The sequence below is a fragment of the Myotis nattereri genome (assembly GCF_964212035.1).
Source record: "Myotis nattereri genome assembly, chromosome: 4".
Classification (NCBI taxonomy): Eukaryota; Metazoa; Chordata; class Mammalia; order Chiroptera; family Vespertilionidae; genus Myotis; species Myotis nattereri.
In genome coordinates this window covers 87,426,814-87,446,031 of record NC_138079.1, presented here as the reverse complement: position 1 = coordinate 87,446,031, position 19,218 = coordinate 87,426,814, and the positions used below count along the sequence as shown (strand labels likewise).

At 40.2% G+C, this 19,218-nt stretch overlaps 1 protein-coding gene across 1 annotated transcript in view; it reads left to right on the top strand.

Moving 5' to 3' along the window:
- Positions 1-19,218, top strand: part of LOC308518213 (S-adenosyl-L-methionine-dependent tRNA 4-demethylwyosine synthase TYW1-like) — a 126,764-nt gene that overhangs the window by 24,279 nt on the left and 83,267 nt on the right. Inside the window, exons 8-9 of the mRNA XM_081089820.1 lie at positions 1,368-1,482; positions 6,761-6,813. Coding sequence (XP_080945946.1) covers positions 1,368-1,482; positions 6,761-6,813 — 168 coding nt within the window. The remainder of the gene's footprint in view (positions 1-1,367; positions 1,483-6,760; positions 6,814-19,218) is intronic.

Below are 19,218 nucleotides of genomic sequence, written 5' to 3'. Positions count from 1 at the left end.
CTTCAGAGTAAGTCCCTGAAGTAACAGAGAAGGCAGAGAAATTAACTCTGGATTTCATCGGTTTGCCTTTCTCTATTAAAAAAAAATTAACCTGTTTTACATTTTATAAATAGAGAACATTGGACATTCACAAAAGTAGACAGAATGAGAGACTGAATCACTATCACCTGTTGCCCAGCTTCAAACATGGACTGTCCTCTCTTCTGTATTAGTTTGATGCAGATCTCAGACATCTTGTCATCTGTGAGGTGTTTTCATTTTCAGGTGGAAAGGGTACTACTGTGAGTTCTGCTCACTGAGTCACTGGGGGCTGGACATTAGAAATGGGCAGTCTAGGGCTTGGTGGTAGGGCTGCTGTCAAAGGGAATTATTTTGAATTTCTGCAGCTTTTATTAAAATCTGATGTGTTTCCTTTAAAGTGTAGCACAGACTTTGTGTATTGTCTGAAAATATTAATTTGTTCTTTACCATCTTTCAAAAAGACATTACGATAACTTAAAAAAATGTAAGTGTATATATACTAAGATTTAAAAAGAGAGGAAAAGCCTATGAAAAAACTGAATGAGGGTCATCTTGTAATATGAAACCACTTACAGACACTGCAAGACCTTATACAGTAATCAGCGATATGCTGTGGAATTTTCTAGTGGTCAGAGTCAAAAGGAAACACAATCAGTTTTATCCTTCAGATTTCTTCCTGTCAGTGAAGACAAATTTTCCTCATGGGAAAGCAGTAAAGCAGTGTTTGCCAACCTTTCGGACCTCACGGACCACCAGTGGTCTGCCAACCACCGGTTGGCGACGGCTGTTCTAAAGGAGCTACTGGGGCATCAGGCGGAGGTCATGGAGTAACTTGGTTTCTGAGCAGATGGTTGTCTGGGAAGCCCAGAGTTCTTTTTGACTTGTATTTGGGGTTTGCAGATTCAGTAACCTGCAGTAGCTGTAATTTATTGAACTCTGTTATGTGTCAGGCATCGTGCCAGGTGATTTTATTTCTTAATCTTCAATCCATTCCTGCTCCATAGATACTACTTTCCACCTTTTTCGGGTGAAGAAATTGAAACTCAGAGAAATAACTGGCTGAAATTATGTAGCGGTTTGTACTCAGTGTGCTAAAATATTTGACATGTAGATACATGATTATTGATTTATGTTTTGTGGGTGTATGTAGCTACTTAAAAAAAAAAGACTGGCTTGTCTTTAGATTATTGTCTGACTGGAAATGTGATCACTTTCATGAGAACAGGGTTGTGGGGCCATGGTTCATGATGAATCTTTTTATTCATGCTACCTGTTCATGATTGTTGTGCTGTTATTTTCATTGTGCATTACCATTTCTGGCTTTCACTCTTTTTATTTTAATACAGAGAGAAAAGGAGCAGCAGGAAGAGAAAACTGGTTTGTTCAGGAACACAGTGAAGAATGAAGCCAGTGAAAGAGCTATGATAACTCCTGCTCTCCGAGAAGCCCTTACTAAACAAGGTGAAAGCCCTCAAGAATTGTTGTTATAATACTATGCTTTAAGCATTCTAATTTAATCCCTGAAAGCAGAAGCATAAAATTGGGATTGCCAAAGGGAAAGTAGGTCGTGAAGTCCTTCTCTAGCCCAGCGTCTGTGTTACTGTGCCGGTTGTAGCTGTCTAGGGAGTCACTGTCTTGTTTCTGTGGATCACTTGTGTGCTGGCTGCCTGGGCCAGCAAATTCCTCTTTGCTTGTTTTATTGGGATGTTAGCACCTGTGTGGCTCAGGTATGCAGACAGAAATGCCATTGCTGACTTCTTTATAAATCACTGTTTATTAAGGGAAAATTATTAAATACAGAAAAAAGAACATATTGATTCTATGCTGGGTTAATTAGAAGTGTTTTATCTAGAAGCATATCTGGATTTTTATGGTTATACCTTATTAAGGAGGCTGTAGTTGAATGTACAAATAATGTGAATTATATTTTCTAAAGAAGAAAGATAAGAATTGGGAGTCAATAGACTGACTTCCTATCCTCCCTCCCTCTTTAGTGAGAACCTTTTATGTGATGGTTATGACGATGCAGAGGAATATAATACATTATCTCCTTCAAGGAGCTTTTAGTCTATTAGAGGAGACAGACAAGAATATACAGATTTTACATATAAATTTGTATATATATAAAAGTGTTAAATATACATAAATATTATATATAAAACATATATGTTTGTCTTTTAATTAGGATATATAGACTATTTAAAGTGATTTTACGGTATGTTTAAATCTATCATGTTGCTATTTGTTTTCTGCTTGTCTCCTGTTCTTTGATTTTCTTTTTTCTGTTTTCAGATTAATTTTTTAATAATTCTGTTTTTGTTTGTTTTAAATATATTTTTATTGATTTCAGAGAGGAAGGGAGAGGGAGAGAGAGATAGAAACATCAATGATGAGAGAGAATCATTGATTGGCTGCCTCCTGCACACCCCCACTGGGGATTGAGCCCGCAACCCGAGCATGTGCCCTTGACTGGAATCAAAACTGGGGCACTCTAGTCCAGTGGTTCTCAATCTGTGGGTCGTGACCCCTTTGGCAGTCGAACGACCCTTTCACAGGGGTCGCCTAAGACCATCCTGCATATCAGATATTTAATAGTAGCAACATTACAGTTATGAAGTAGCAACGAAAATAATTTTATGGTTGGGTCACAACATGAGGAACTGTATTTAAAGGGCCAGAAGGTTGAGAACCACTGCCTAGTCTGTAGTCCAATGCTCTATCCCCTGAGCCAAACCAGCCAGGGCAATAATTCTGTTTTATATTCTATGTTAGCTTATTAGTTATTGCACTGTTTGTTATTTAGTGGTTACTTGAGGTTTTATAATAGATCTCTTTATCATATCATAGTATGTCCTTGTGTGGTGGTACACCACTTCATGCATAGTAGAGCAACCTTCAATAGTATATTTTCTCTTCAACCTCTATGCAGTTGTTATCATATATTTTACTTTTTACATGTTATAAACCCTATGCTACATTGTTATTGTTTATTTTGGTTTAGTGAATTATCTATTAAGTATTTAAATAATTAGAAACAATATTGATTTGTGGGTATGTAGCTACTTAAAAGTGGTTAACTTACGTAGTTACCACTTTGGGTGCTTTTCATGTGTTTGTGTAGATCTGAGTTCTCTCTGATAGCTTTCCCTTCTGCCTGAAGGACTTATTTAAGCATTTCTTATGGTATAGGTTTGTTGGTGATGAGTTATTTCAGCTTTTGTATATCTCAAAAAGACTTTATTTTGCTATCATTTTTTTTTAGAAGTATAATTTTTATTTTATTTTTATTTATTTTTATTTTTTTAAATATATTTTATTGATTTTTTACAGAGAGGAAGGGAGAGAGATAGAGAGTTAGAAACATCGATGAGAGAGAAACATCGATTAGCTGCCTCTTGCACATCTCCTACTGGGGATGTGCCCGCAACCCAGGTACATGCCCTTGACCGGAATCGAACCTGGGACCTTTCAGTCCACAGGCCGACGCTCTATCCACTGAGCCAAACCGGTTTCGGCATTTTGCTATCATTTTTGAAGGATATTTCTGATGGATATAGAATCGTAGGTTGACAGCTTTTTTCCTGTCATGTTGTTCCACTTTTTGTTTACATTGCTTTTGATTAGGGCTCTGCAGTCATCTTCTATTTGAATCTCTGAATGTAATGTTTTTTAACCCCTGGCTCTTTGTAAGATTTCCTCTGAATTACTGATTTTGAGCAATTTCATTATAGTGTATCTCTGTAGTTTTTTTTTCATGTTTCTTTTACTTGGGATTTGTTGAACTTCTTGGTTCTATGGATTTGTAGTTTTAATTAAATTTGGACAAATTTTGGCTGTTATTTCTTCAAATATTTTTGTCACTTCTTCTCTCTCCTCTTCTTTGGGGATTCCAATTACATACATCATAGGCCACTTGAAATTGACCCATAGCTCACTGATGTTTATTTTCACCTTTTAAAAAAAATTTATGTTTTTATTGCTTGTTAGAGAGAAGGGAGAGGGGGAGAGAGATAGAAACATTGATGAGAGAGAAACATCCATCAGCTGCCTCCTGCATGCCCCCTACTAGGGATCGAGCCCAGAACCTATGCATGTGCCCTGATGGAAATCAAACCTGCAACCCTTTTGTGCACACGATGACTCCCCACCAACTGAGCCACACTGGCCAGGGCTGCTCTTTTCATCTTTTAAATTCTTTTTTCTGTCCCATTTTACATTTTGGATAGTTTCTAATGCTATATCTCCAAATTTAATTTAGCAATCATTTCTTCCCTAATTTTCTATTAATTCTATTCAATGTTTTTTTTAGCGTAGACATTGTAATTTGCATCTCTAGAAGTTCACTTTGCATCTTTTTATATTTTCCATGTCTCTACTTACATTTTCAAGCCTAGGAAGCATAGTTATAAGTGTTTTTAATGTCCTAATCAGCTAACATGTGTGTTATTTCTGGTTACTGGATAATTTTCCTCATTATTGGCCATGTTTTCCTATCTGTTTGCATGCTTGGTAATCTTTTATTGGATGCTAGATCTAATTTTACCTTATTGGGTACTCTATATTTTTGCGTTTCTATAAAAATTCTTGAGCTTTGTTCTGGGAGTAAAATAAATTACTTGGAAGCAGCTTTGAAACTTTTAATCTTTTATGGCTTGTTAGGTGAGACCAGACCCAGCTCTATACAGCTAATTATTTCCCCGTATTGAGGCAAAATACTTCTATGTACTCTGCCCAATGCCTTGTGAATCTGGAAGTTTTTCTGTCTGGTTGGCACAGCTCCCAGCTGGCTGTGAGCACCAGGTATACCTCACCCTGTCAGATGATTCTTTCCCATTCTTGGGTAGTTTTTCTTTCACATATGCACTAAGCAGGACTCATGCAAATAATTATAGGAATCCTCTGCACACTCTTGGGTTCAATCTCTGTGTAACTTTTGTCTCTCAGGTAATCAATCCTGCTAACTCTAGCCATATGGGCTCCTCATACTCTCACTTCCATGTCCTCAACTAAGGGAGAGGTAACTGAGCTTTTTGTGGGTTTCTGCCTTACTGCAGGGCGTTGACACTTTTAAGACAGTAAGCTTGGGTAATGGTAGAGTTCACCTTGTTTGGTTTCCATCTTTGGGATCACCATTCTTTATTGCCTGATGTTTCTTGAAAACTTGTTTTACATATTTTATTATCCTTTTTTTTGGTATTTCAGGTGGGAGAGTAAACCATCTGTTACTCCATCTTGTTTAGAAGCAACTGCATGTTGGATTATCTTGGCATTGTGGTCAGCCAGAGGTTTCTCGTTTCTGTACTGTGTAGTTTCTTTTACACCTAACTAAGTGCGAAGTTTTACAGAGACCTGTATATCTTGGAAGAGAATGATATAAAGAACTAATATAATATAGAGTGTAGTTTCTATAGTAGTGATATGAACAACACAGGAATCCAAAAGAACTAGAATTTTCTCTGGGAATCTTTTAAATGTTTATTCTCTATCTGAGATTTGCTGTTCAGTTAGACACGGTTTCATCTTCTACTAGATAAGCAGTGCTTTGTTTATTTATATTCGGGATGTTTACATAAATGTGGAAGAGGATAAAAGACAAAGCCCTGCAATGTTGCCACTAGAGACTTGTAATCCAAATTGACACTGTTCCATTAATCATTACTGTGAAACGTATGGATGTTTAATCAGCCACTGATCTACTTATGCCATCATCCAGACTGTATTTCTCCATTTACCTCATTTGTCTGGAAGTCAAGAGTCTTTTTGTGCAAGAGACTCGTAATTATGGTTTATTACTTGAAGCCTCATGAGAAGCTTTATTAAATGTTTTAGGAAGTCAGAATGTTCTACTTGTTTGCTCTACTAGTTTGTTATAAAAGGAAATAATGATTGTTTTGGCATGGCTTTTCTGTGCTTTTCATGTCTTATGTGCCTCAAAAATTTTAAATGATAGGTTGTAGAGTGGTGCTGAGAATTCATGTTAGGTCCTAGAATTTGATTTTTCCACTTTTTTGAGCAATATTTCTTTATTTTAATCTTCCGTTGTCCTTCTGATTCTTCTTCTTCTTTTTTTTTTTAAAGTATTTTTTATTGATTTCAGAGAGGAAGGGAGAGGGAGATAGAAACAGCAATGATAAGTGAGAAACAGCATTGATCAGCTGCTTCCTACATGCCCCCTACTGAGGATCAGGCCCACAACCTGGGCATGTGCCCTGACCAGAAATTGAACCATGATCTCCTTATTCATAGGTTGCTGCTCAAACACTGAGCCAAACCGGTCAGGCTGATTCTTCATTTCAAATATATTGTTACTTACTTTTACTTTATGGCACAGCATGTGGTTCATTTTTATAGCTGTTCCTTGCATCTTTGAAAAGCATTTTTGTAGTTGTAAAGTGCAGTGCTGTGTGTCCTTGATTAGGTTTGCTGTGTTGCTCAGATCTTAGAGCTCTACTGAGTTTTGTCTGTGAGATTTGTTAGATACTGAGAGATATTACAATCTCTTCCTATGATTTTGGATTAGCCTATTGTTTCTTTATGTATTTTGAGAGTATGTTATTAGATGCATACACATTTTAAATTGTTTTATCATCTTGGTGAATTAAACTTTTAATGATTTCTGCCACTGGGTTGTTGTCTACCATTATTTAAGCTATGGAAAAAGATTTTGCTTCTTTTATAAGCACTTTCTGATATAAGGCTTTGAATCAATTCAATTTTGTGTTTACTGTTTCCCATTTAGGTTATCAGTTGATTGGGAGCCATTCTGGGGTGAAGCTTTGCAGGTGGACAAAGGTATTTGTCTTTATGCACGTTTTGTGTGGCTATTATATGCATTCAATGAATTTTACCATTTTAAAGGTACAATTTACATTTAATGAAATGTAATGATTTTGAATGAATTTGTTAAATGAGTTCAGCAAAATTTTATGGATGTAAAAAACCCTTATCCACCATCCAAAATAGAAACAGAGGCATGGATACATGGCACAGACTGACAGCTAGCTGTCAGAGGTGAGGGGAGGGGGCATTGGATGAAAAAAGACGAAGGGATTAGCTAAAGAACACATATGCATCACCCATAGACACAGACAACAGTGTGGTGATGGCCAGAGGGAAGGGGTCCTGGGAGTGGGGTAGAGGTGGGCAAAGGGGAGGAAAATGGGTATATTGGTAATAGTGTCAACAATAAAAATAAAGATTAGAAGAAAAGATATAGACTATTTTTCTTATCCCATAAGTTTACTTGTGCTTATTTCTAGTCAATTTCCCCTCCTCCACAGTCAGGAAACAGTTGTTCTAGTTACTCACTATAATTTAATTTTGCCTTTTCTAGAATTTCATATGAATGGAATTATATCATGTGTAGTTTTTATTTTTGCCAAGTAGCTTTTTAAACTCAACATAATGTATCTTAGGTTTGTTCATGTTGTAGTATGTATCAGTCGTTCATTCCTTTTTATTGCTGAGTACTATTCAGTAATATGAACATAGCAGTTTTTAATCTCTTGGTAGACATTTGAGTTGTTTTTCAGTTTTGGGCTATTAATGAATAAAATTGCTATAAATATTTTTGTACAATGCTTTTTTGTGAACAGACATTTTAATTCCCTTGGGTACATACTTAAGAGTGAAATTACTAGCTGTATATTTAACTTTATAAGAAGCTCCCAGTCTGTTTTCACTGTGGTTGTACTATTTTATTCTTGCATCAACAATGCATGAAAGTTCCAGTTGCTACATATTCTCACCATCATGTGGTATTGCAGGTCTTTTTAATTTTAGCCATTCTAGTGAGTGTGAAGTGGCAGCATTGTGGTTTTGTTTTGTTTTGTTTTATTTTATTTTTCCTGGATTGCCTCTGCCCTCAATGCCATAATCCACAGCTGACCTTTGCGTAGCACTTCAACTGCTTTGATGGTCCTCTCCAAGGGAACCTGCTTCTCCAGAGCCTGATGTTTTCAGAATATCGTATATTCTCAGCATTTCTCTGCTGTATCCTTTTAGTGAGAGAGAGATAGAAACATCGGTGATGAGAGAGAATCACAGATCAGCTGCCTCCTGCATACCTCCTACTGGGGATCAAGCCCACAACCCGGGCATGTGCCCTGACCGGGAATTGAATCCTGACCTCCTGTTCATTGTTCGATGCTCAACCACTACACCACACAGGCCAGGCTCATTATTTCTTAAAAAAAAAAAATTGTTCCTGTGTGTGTTCTGCAGTGTAGCTACAGAGAGATCGGTGTGCTTAGTCCTGTGTTTAGCAATCTGAAATATTTGTACAGTCTATCTGCCCACCAATGAGTATAATTGCCCCTTCGATGCCGACCTTGTGGAGAAACGGGCTGTCCTTATTCCATCAGGTGTCAGAGTCGAACTCGTGGCCACAGGGTGCTCAGGGGAGGGAGCCTGGTCTGGACCCCACACCAGTGAGTCCGGGTGGGGAGACAGCCTCTTGTCGTCCCGCCCACGTGACGCGTCCACAGAGTCACACACACTGTCAGCCTGTGGGGGAGACGGCAGGATTCATAGGACATTAGAAGTCGCATAAGAAGTCTTCTTATGAGAAGATGGTTATGAGATAAGACTTCACATGAGAAATTTATCTCATAATTCACCTCAGTGGGTTCTGTAATGCGTGTTCCAAGTGGAGATGAAGCCGACAGGAAATGCGCAATAAAGATGAGACCTAACGCTCTTATTCACGGAGGAAACACTTGTTTCTTATTCTGGAAGTTTTTTTCCTTCAAAAGCTCAAGCCCGTGATGTTGAGGGCTCAGCTACTCCCTGCCCGCGCGGCCCTTCGTGAGTCATGGCTTGAATTTTCTAAAAGGATGCAGTGCGGCTGAATCGGTGAACCTGGGCAGCTGCCGGATTTAGGTTACAAATTTCCCTCCTGCCCCTGCCGATGCCAAGCGGGGGCCTCTGGAAGGGGGTTCCTGCTCAGCTGTAATTGTGTCATCGCATTGAAAACCACATTTATGGCTGAACCCAAGCCTTTCACTTTGAGAGACCCGATGGGGTTCATCTCTGTCCCGATGAAGTTGTACATTTCCTCCTGGCACAACCCTGATGGGAAAATGTCTAGGAACTTCGGGTTGCTCCACAACAGAGCGTGTGACGCGTGACCCTTGGCTGATTCTTCGGGGCCCGAGTGGTGGGGTTTCTCTGAGGTGACTTGGGTTGTTTCATCACAGTCAGGAGAACAAGGCCACAGTGTGGTGTAACGTGGGAACTCTAACGGGTAAAGGAAGGTCGGCTTCGTGACCGACTCATCCTCATTGGCCTGGGCGGCGCGACCCGACGTCCCTTGGTTTTTACCAAACTGAAGCTCCGTGAGAAATCACGCCAGTGCCTCGATCACCGGTAGTCGGGCGGGATCAGCCTGCCGGCGGTGGCGAGGGCAGGTGTTTCTGGGCTTCTCAGTCACCTCCTTCCCTGACAGCATTCCCGCCGTCATCATGATAACTTGGCCAGTTCGGTGCTGGTGGTTGGAGCTGCCCGAACTTCCCAAAGTCCGCCACGGTGTTGGGGGTGGGGGGTCACCTACATAATGTTTAAAAGAATCAGTGTTCTCCCCTAGCTCTAACGTAAAGAGAGAAAAAAGGGAGTACTTTATATTAAAACTAGAGGCCTGGTGCACGAGATGCGTGCACTTGGGAGGGGGTCCCTCAGCCAGGCCTGTGCCCTCTCGCAGTCCAGGAGCCCTGGGGGGATGTCTGACTCACTGCTTAGGCCTGCTCCCAAAAGTGGGCCTAAGCCAGCAGTTGGACATCCTTAGCCCTACCCTGGAGGCGGGAGAGGCTCCTGCCACTGCTACTGTGCTCGCCAGCTGTGAGCCTGGCTCAGGGCTTCTGGCTGAGCAGCGCTTCCCCTGTAGGAGTGCACTGACCACCAGGGGGCAGCTCCTACACTGAGCATCTGTCCCCTGGTGACACGCATAGCAACCAGTCGTTTCGCTATTTGGTCGATTTGCATATTAGCCTTTTATTATTTAGGATAGTTTGTATTTCTGTATGAAATGCTCAGACACTGTTACATTAGAAGGGATAATGAAACCATCAGCTTTTATAATGAACTAGAGGCCCGTTGCACGGTTTCTTGCACTAGTGGGGTCCTTCGGTTTGGCCTGCGGGGATCAGGCCAAAACCAGCCCGGTGCACGGATTCATGCACCAGTGGGGACCCTTGGCCTGACCTACACCCTCTTGCAATCTGGGACCCCTCAGGGGGTGTCAGACTGCTGATTTTGTCCCGATCCCTGCAGGCCAGGCCAAGAGACCTCACCGGTACACGAATCTGTGCACCGGGCCTCTAGTATGCATATAAGATCTTTGGTTAATCTCTTCCCACCCTCCTCCCTCCCCACTTCCCTCTGAGATTCATTAGTCTGTTTCATGTTTCCATGCCTGTGCATTGAGTGTCTGCCCCCTGGGGATCAGTGCGCGTCATAGCTACCGGTTGAACAGTCGGACACTTAGCATATTAGCCTTTTATATATATAGACTAGAGGCCTGATGCACAAAATTTGTGCAAGGGGCTTGCAGCCCCACCTGCCTTGGCAGCCTTGGCAGCCCCTCGCAGCCTCAGCCCGCCTTCACAGCCCCTCGCAGCCTTGGCCGGCCCTTGCAGCCCCAGCTTCGTCTGGAAGGTTGTCTGGACTGTCGTTCTGTTTTCAGCCTATTAGCATATTAGTTCTTTATTATATAGGATAAATTTAAGAGAAGTTTATAAACAGACTAGAACAGGGGTGGGCATACTTTTTGACTCGAGGGCCACAATGGGTTCTTAAACTGGACCGGAGGGCCGGAACAAAAGCATGAATGGAGTGTTTGTGTGAACTAATATAAATTCAAAGTAAACATCATTACATAAAAGGGTATGGTCTTTTTTTTTTTTTTTTTAGTTTTGTTTATTTCAAACGGGCTGAATCCGGCCCGTGGGCCGTAGTTTGCCCACGGCTGAACTAGAAGTTATTCTGTACAGTAATTAATAACAAGCCAGACTAGCCCTAACCAGTTTGGTTCAGTGGATAGAGCATTGGCCTGCAGACTGAAGGGTCCCAGGTTCTATTTTGGTCAAGGGCACATGCCCCGTTGCTGGCTTGATCCCCAGTAGGGGACATGCAGGAGGCAGCCAGTCAATGATTCTCTCTCATCATTGATGTTTCTATCTCTCTCTCCCTCTCGCTTCCTCTCTGAAAACAACAACAACAAGAAAAACACCCCTCCCCCCCCCCCCCCCCACACACACAAAACAAGCCAGATTTATTTTATGTAAAATAACAGGGAAAGAGGGAAATAGCCCTAATTGAAATAGGGCTAACACAACAGCAAGTCACAGACTTTCAGAATGGAAAAATGAGAAAGTTGGATGTCCTTGCAAGTGAGTGGGTTTTAATTTCTGTGTTGAATCAGGACAATTTCTGTGTTGTGACTTAGGAGGAATAGCAATGTATTGTTACTGAAAATATATCTCCTGTCTTGAAATTCCACATCTTGTTGAGTTGAGATTTGCATTCTGTTGTTAGTTTGTAACAAAACTTTGGCAACAATATCCTTTAAGTGACAATGGGAATAGAGGATGGATTGGAAACAGAAATGGTAGTAACAGTGGCTGAGAGAAGTGTGGTGATAGTTTCAGAGTAAGATTTTAAAATGACAGACAACCCTAAAATAAATTCAATTTCAAATAATTATTGCAAGACAGATTTCTCATCATTGTGCTATAAAATTAATATATAGAATGACCATAGTACTTTTAAAAACAACTTTGATTAGTGAGAACCCTGCATTTCATGTCTAATTAAATATTTGGTTCCAAGTCTACCAAAGCATCTCAGATCTCATCTATAATGTATGTGTAGGTGATGCCTACACATATTATGCAGATATGCGGCTATTTGGTCAGTGACTTGAATACTAGAAACAGTATTGCTTTCTGTGGCATTTTTTTTCAGACTGGTGACATTTCTTATGAAATTTTACATTAAAAAAGTGTTTTCTTTCCTCAGTTTATAGCAGCTGCATTAATGGAAAATTCAGTATATGGGTAAATTGTGCAGAAAATACTTTATTTGTAAAATGAAGTCAGTATCTAGGTTTAAATAATTATAATCAGGTTTTTCACAAGTATGGAGGTCTGGTGAGTTGTTTGAAAGGAAGGAGACTTTTCCCCCCACTTTCTTTTCTTTTCTTTTTTTGCATTGGACTATCCTGAGCAATGCATAAGATGTGAAAAACCTTGGCCCCACCTGCTTATTGCCAATAGTGCCTCCTAACCATCGTGAGAACAAAAATAGTTCCAGGGATTTCCAAAATACCCTCAGGGGTGTTGTGGGCCCCATTGAGAACCTTGTCCCAGTCCATTTTCATTGCCACCCCCGAGATTCAAGCTATCTGCAGTGCAGTTAGTTTCTGCCCTCTACTCCTGGCTTTCAGTGAACCTCCCCACACTGTCTCCCTGCCCAGTTTATCTGACATTAACCAGATTAATCTCTGAAGTACAGTTCCCATCCTGCTGCTCCCTTCTGGAAGCCTACAGTGACTTTCCATTATTTCTACCTCAACATATCCAGTTGGACATGTAATAAGCATCTTGAACTTAACATGTCAAAACTGAATTCCCTGTTTCCTTTCCCAAATCTGTTCTCCTCACTCGTTAGTTAATGGCAAATATCCTTTAATTGCTCAGGCCAGAAACTTGGGAGTCCTTTTTACTCTTCTTCTTTTTTTATTACCCTCCCACATCTATTCCATGAGCAAATTTTTTCAAAACATATCCAGAATGCAACTTCTTTTTACCAATTATACTGCCATACCTTGGTCCAAATTACTGTAATATGTCCCTTTTTATTTCACTGTTCTCCTAACTGCTATTCTGGGTCCACTCTTGCTATCATCCACTGTCTGTTTTCTACACAGCAGCCAGATGTTTCAGGTCATGTCACTGCTCTCAGAACCTTCAGGGGTTCCCTTCTCACTCAGAATAACAGCCCAAGTCCTCAAGGCCCTGTGTGATCTGCTCTTCCGGCTTCAGTTTAACCATATTAGCCTTCCTGCTATTCCCTGAATATGTGGAGCCCAAAGTCCTTTCTGGCTTTCTGGCCTCCGTCTGCTCTTAGATCTCTGCTCAGAGAGCCTGTCAGAGAGGCTTTCCTGTGAAATAGCAACCTTCCCTCTTATTCTCTACGCTGCTTGGAATTTCTCCATTATGCTTACTATAACTTAATAAATTATATTCCTGTGTACTCTGTCTCCATCCAGACCCTCCTTAGCTGGACAAGTTCTGACCCACTTGTTCAGCTTTATTTTCCATTTTAACCTTCATACAATGTGTCCTGCTTCTCTTCCCCACTCTAATCTCTACCTGACCAAATCCTGCCCATCTGTGTCAGTTAGGAAAACAAAACACCCTGGATATTTTAGCAAGAAGAGATTTAATATGCTTACCAAGCCATTGGAAGACCTGGGGTAGTGAATGTCAAAGAGAACTGCTTTGCTTTGAGAAAAATAAAAAGGTGTTAGACTCACAGGACACTGCTTCAAGTGACCCAAGCTGCTGGCAACATTAAAGCCAATGTCTCCCAGGAGCTTCCTTGGAAGATGCTGCAGGCCGATGTTTGCTGTATGCCCTTGTGTCTGCCAGCTGCTGCCAGAGATGAATAATAGTTTCTCCTTTTTGCCTTCTAAATCCATTTGCTTCTCATTGGTGGAGTCTAAATCAGAACCCTGCAGACAGGGAATCTGAGAAATACTGTGTTAGGGTTACTAGCTGCTGCTTAGAAGGGCAGGCAGGGCTGAGTATTAACAGCACAGACTACCTCTTTGGATACTCAGCATCTATTCACACCCTTCTACCTGTAAAACATTTACTTCTGCCTAACTTGTTGCAACTATTACACATACAAGGGAAGATGCATTCACTCTGCCTTTAAAAGGGAGAATACTCTTTTGAATGATGATACACGGATAACTACCACTGACCTGCAGCATCTTATATAAAACTAGAGGCCTGGTGCCCGAAATTTGTGCACTCCGGAGGTGGTTTAGCCCGGCCTGTGCCCTCTCACAGTCCAGGAGCCCTTGGGGGATGTCTGACTGATGGCTTAGGGCCACTCCTTGCGGGGAGCGGGCCTAGCCCATCGGTCGGACATCCTTAGTGCTGCCACAGAGGCAGGAAAGGCTCCTGCCACCGCCACTTTGCTCACTAGCCGTGAGCCCAGCTCAGGGCTTCTGGCTGAGTGGCGCTCCCCCCGTGGGAGCGCACTGACTATCAAGGGGCAGCTCCTACATTGAGCTTCTGCCCCCTGGTGGTCAGTGCGCGTCATAGCGACTGGTTGTTCTGCTGTTCAGTCGATTTGCATGTTAGCCTTTATTATATAGGATAGTTGGAGGAGAGGGTGAACATAAATATATATATATAAAAGCAAGGAAGCCATTATGGATCGGTACAGCTCTCCTCCTATTTGTACCTGGTCACCTGGTCATAGTTGGTATTTATCACTTTTCTTTCACTAACTAGGCCATGTTTCCTTTGTGTTCCATCAATATCTCACAGTATGATTCTTCCTTATCAGGTGGGTAATCGTCAATGAAGAGTTGAGCCAGTAGTGGCCCTTCCTACAATCCTAACTTTTACTACTGTACAGGGGAGTACTAAGAGATGCCCCAGAGATCCCCTTGGTTCCTGACAAAATGTTTGTTTCTATGGCATGAGGAGCTCAGAGGAGCCCAGCTATAGAGTTCACTATCAAGAACTTTGGAGGGTCTGCTATTTTACCCTACTCACAAGCTAACATGTTAGCCTGGCAGAGTTTCATAGATGTTGGCAGAGGGCACAGGACTCCTGGGTCAAAGACAAAGCACAGCAGACATCTTGAGCTTCTATGTTCCCATTGATTCCTTTGCCCTCCAAATGCTAGGAGGGTGATGTGGAGGTGGGCCTAGGGGAATGTTGGGTGCACAGTGCATTTACGTTGCAGCTGAGAAACCTGGAGCTTAGGAAACCCCCAATCTTATAAAAGGGTTGCTTGCAAACCTGCCCACCTTAAACTGGGAGGGAGACTTTATCTTTTTTAAATTTTCAATTATAGTTGACATTCAATATTATTTTATATTAGTTCCAGGTATGAAGCATAGTGGTCAGACAATTATATAGTTTATGAAGGGATTCTCTCCTCCACCCAATAAATCTAGTTTTATTAGGCACCATACATAGTCATTACAATATTATTTACTGATTCCCTATGCTGTACTTTACATCACTGTAACTGTTTTCTAAATACCAATTTGTACTTCTTAATTCCTTTACCCTTTTTACCCAGCCCTCCAACCCCCCTCCCATCTGGCAATCCTCAGTTTGTTCTCTGTATCTATGAGTCTGATTCTGTTTTGTTTGTTCATTTTGTTCTTTAGATGTCACATACACTAGTAAGTGAAACAATATAGTATTTCTCTTTCTCTGTCTGACTTATTTCACTTAGTATAATACCTTCTAGGTTCATTCATATTGTTGCAAATGGTAATATTTCATTCTTTTTTATGTTTGAGTAATATTCTACTGTATGTATGTTCTTTATCTAGTCATCTATTGATGGGTATTTGGGTTGTTTCCATATCTTGACTATTGTAAATAATGCTGCAGGGAACATAGGGTGCAGATATCCTTTTGAATTAAGGTTTTGATTTCTTTGGATATATACCTAGAAGTGGAATTGCTGGGTCATAAGGTAGTTCTAGTTTTAATATTTTGAGGAACCTCCATATTGTTTTCCATAGTGGCTGCACCAATGTACAATCCCACCAACAGTGCATGAAGATTCCCTTTTCTCCACATTCTTACCAACACTTGTTATTTGTTGATTTATTGATGATAGCCATTCTCAGAGGTGTGAGGTGGTATCTCATTTTGGTTTTAATTTGCATTTCCCGATGATTAGTGATGTTGAGCATCTTTTCATTTGGGGATATTATCTTTATTTTGCTGTTCAAAAAGCAAATCCGCCCTCTACAGTTGATGGATATACCCTATCTTCCAAGGCTGTTTGCCCTATGGATGGTCTGGAACTAAAGCTGATCTAAGAAGTGCAAAACCACCATAGAGACTTGTTCATTGGCACAGCTTCTCTGGAATATGGTGGAAGCGTTCTTCCCTTGGGAACTTATAAACTAGAGTCAGCATTCTGTGGATGGAAGGCAGCAATGGAGTGAGTGGTATACTGGTGGTAATAGTGAGAGGAGCCACATGTCCATCTCTATAGCTCTGTCCAGTAGGACTTTCTGCAGTGGTGGGAATGTTCTGTATCTGCATTATACAGTACCGTTTACTAACCGTATACCTAACACCTAACCCAATACCTATTACTTGATACCTTGCCACATACCTGCATCACCATGTAATTCATACAGCTACCAGCCATGTAGCTATTTAACACTTGAAATGTGGCTGGTGTGACAAGGGAATTGAATTTTAAATTTTATTTAATTCATTTAAATTTAAATAGCCACACGTGCCTAGTGGGTACCGTATGGGATGGTACAATTGACCTTTTTACTATAATTCATAACTATCTAACGCAGCTTTCCTTTTTCCTATAACAGGAAGTAGCTTTTGACTATATTTTGATTCCAAAGCTCTTTTTCTGTATCTCTCAGAAAGCAGTTATCAGTTTCTTCCTCATTATACAAATGTTACGCATTTGCCTTATTGCCCATTGGAATATATACGTATATATGTATATATGTATATATGTATATATGTAGTAGTGAAACCATCACCAAAATCAAGATAACAAACACCACGTCAAATTTCCTGTGTTTCTTTTTTTTTTTTTTAATATATATTTTATTGATTTTTTTACAGAGAGGAAGGGAGAGGGATAGAGAGTTAGAAACATTGATGAGAGAGAAACATCAATTCAGCTGCCTTGTGCACACTTCCTACTGGAGATGTGCCCGCAACCAAGGTATATGCCTTTGACTGGAATCGAACCTGGGACCCTTTAGTCCACAGGCCTACGCTCTATCCACTGAGCCAAACTGGTTAGGGCTCCTGTGTTTCTTTGTAAACCATCTTTCTCTTTGCTCCTGTCCCCAGGCAACTGCTGACTTGTTTTCTGTCTTTGTATGTAAATTTATATTTTCTAGAATATACACTAATAAAAGACAAAGATGCTAATTGACCATACCTTTGATATGCCCATCAGCCAATCAGAAGAGTATACAAATTAACCCAACAAAGATGGCCGTTAATTTGCATACTGCAGGCAGCACCATCCGCTGCCTGCCCCATTGCTATCCGGGCCTGCCATCTGCGACCTGGGGCAATGTGGCGGGACAGCGCCATCCGCCGCCTGCCCTGCCACCATCCGGCCCTCCCATGTGTGACCCGGGGCGGGCAGGCGAGGCAGCAGCAGAGACGGGAGGAAGCCAGGTGGCGGAGATGGGAGGAAGCCAGGGGGTGGAGATGGGAGGGAGTGAGGCAGCGGAGAAGGGAGCAAAGCCCGCCTTGGCAGGCTTCGCTCCCTTCTCCACTGCTTCGCTCTGGCCTCAGGAAGCCCTATTCTTGCAGGAATCTTCCTGCAACGGGCCTCTAGTTTAATATATTCATGCATATTTTTTGGTATGCCTACCTTTATTTGGCATTATTTTGAGATTCATTCATGTTTTATGTGTATCAATACTTCATTTCTTGCTAAATATATTCCATTGTATGGATATGCCCATAATTTATTTATTCATCTATTAATGGACATGTAGATTGTTTCTAATTTTTTGCTGTTTTATATAAAGTCAGTTCTGTGAACATTTATGTACAAGTCTTTGGATATAACACCCATTTTTCTTGGGTATACACCTTGGAGTGGAATTGCTTAATCATATGTTTAGCTTTAGTAGGTATTATATGAACAGTTTTCCAAAGTTGTTGAACTCTTATTTCAATTTTTTAACATTAGTTTTCAGTTAAAATGTTTGATTTTATAATTATGCCACTTTTTTCCCCTCAACAAAATTCTTGATTTCTATCATTGACATACTTACTGCCATTAACTTAAAACATTGGTTCTTCAAGTGTGATTTGCATTCCCTTTGGGGTACCGGAGGTCAAACTGTTTTTATAATATTACTCTAATATTGTCTTTTTTTGCTGTGAGACATTTGAACTAATAGTGCAAAAGCAATGGTGCATAAATGTGCTGACCCTTTAGAATGAATTAAGGCAGTGTACCATACTGTACTAGTAGTCAAGGTACATGTGCTCCCTGTTTATTTTTAAATGCCAGTTTCATGTAAGAATTACCTTGATGAAGTAGCAAAAATTAACTAAAAAAATCTCTACCTTTGAGTATCTGTACTTTCAATGTTTTGTATGAAGAAATTGAAAATATCCATAAGCATTTTTGTTGCATAACAAAGTATATAGTTGTTTTCAGGAAAAGCATTTGTGCACTGAAGTTGTAAGTTGCTGTTTTCATGGAATGTCATTTTTACATCAAAGAACAACTATGGTTATTGAGGCTTATTTATTTGGCAAATGCTTTTTTAAAGATAAAGTGAGCCTGCCACTTCAAGGAAACAACTGAAAGTATTTGTTGCTAGTAATAAAATTTGAGTTTTAAAATGAAAATTAGAATTTTGGAAAACTTACAGTAGCTGTCCTAAGTTTGAAAGCCTCCCAATAATGACGAGATCAACTGTGATATTAAAAAGTGTGATTTTTAAAATGTTATACAATGAAATGTATTAATATTTGGAAGATCTGCATAACTTAATTTCCCAATATTTTTCAAATGATCAATGCATGATTTTATAAAATCGTATTCAAAGTACAAGATAGGCAAGTAGCTTTTAATGTAACAACATATGAAATGTTCATTAATATGGCTTCAGATTCTACAGTGCAGCTAATCTTTATGAAACTACCACTTGGCAAGTGTTGGTGTAGTATTCACAATTTTCTGAAAAAGTTCTTAAAAGTGCTCCACCTTGTTACTCAGTTGCGTATTTGATTTTGTTCATATAGCTTAACTGAAACAACATATTACAGGAGTTGGAATGCAGAAACTTATGTAGAATCCAGCTGATTTATACTATTTTTTGTTTTGCTATGTAATAGGCTTATAATTATCTTAAGTGAAATAGTATAAAATCAGGTTCTAATATCTAATATGTACATATTGGTTGATATAAACCACATA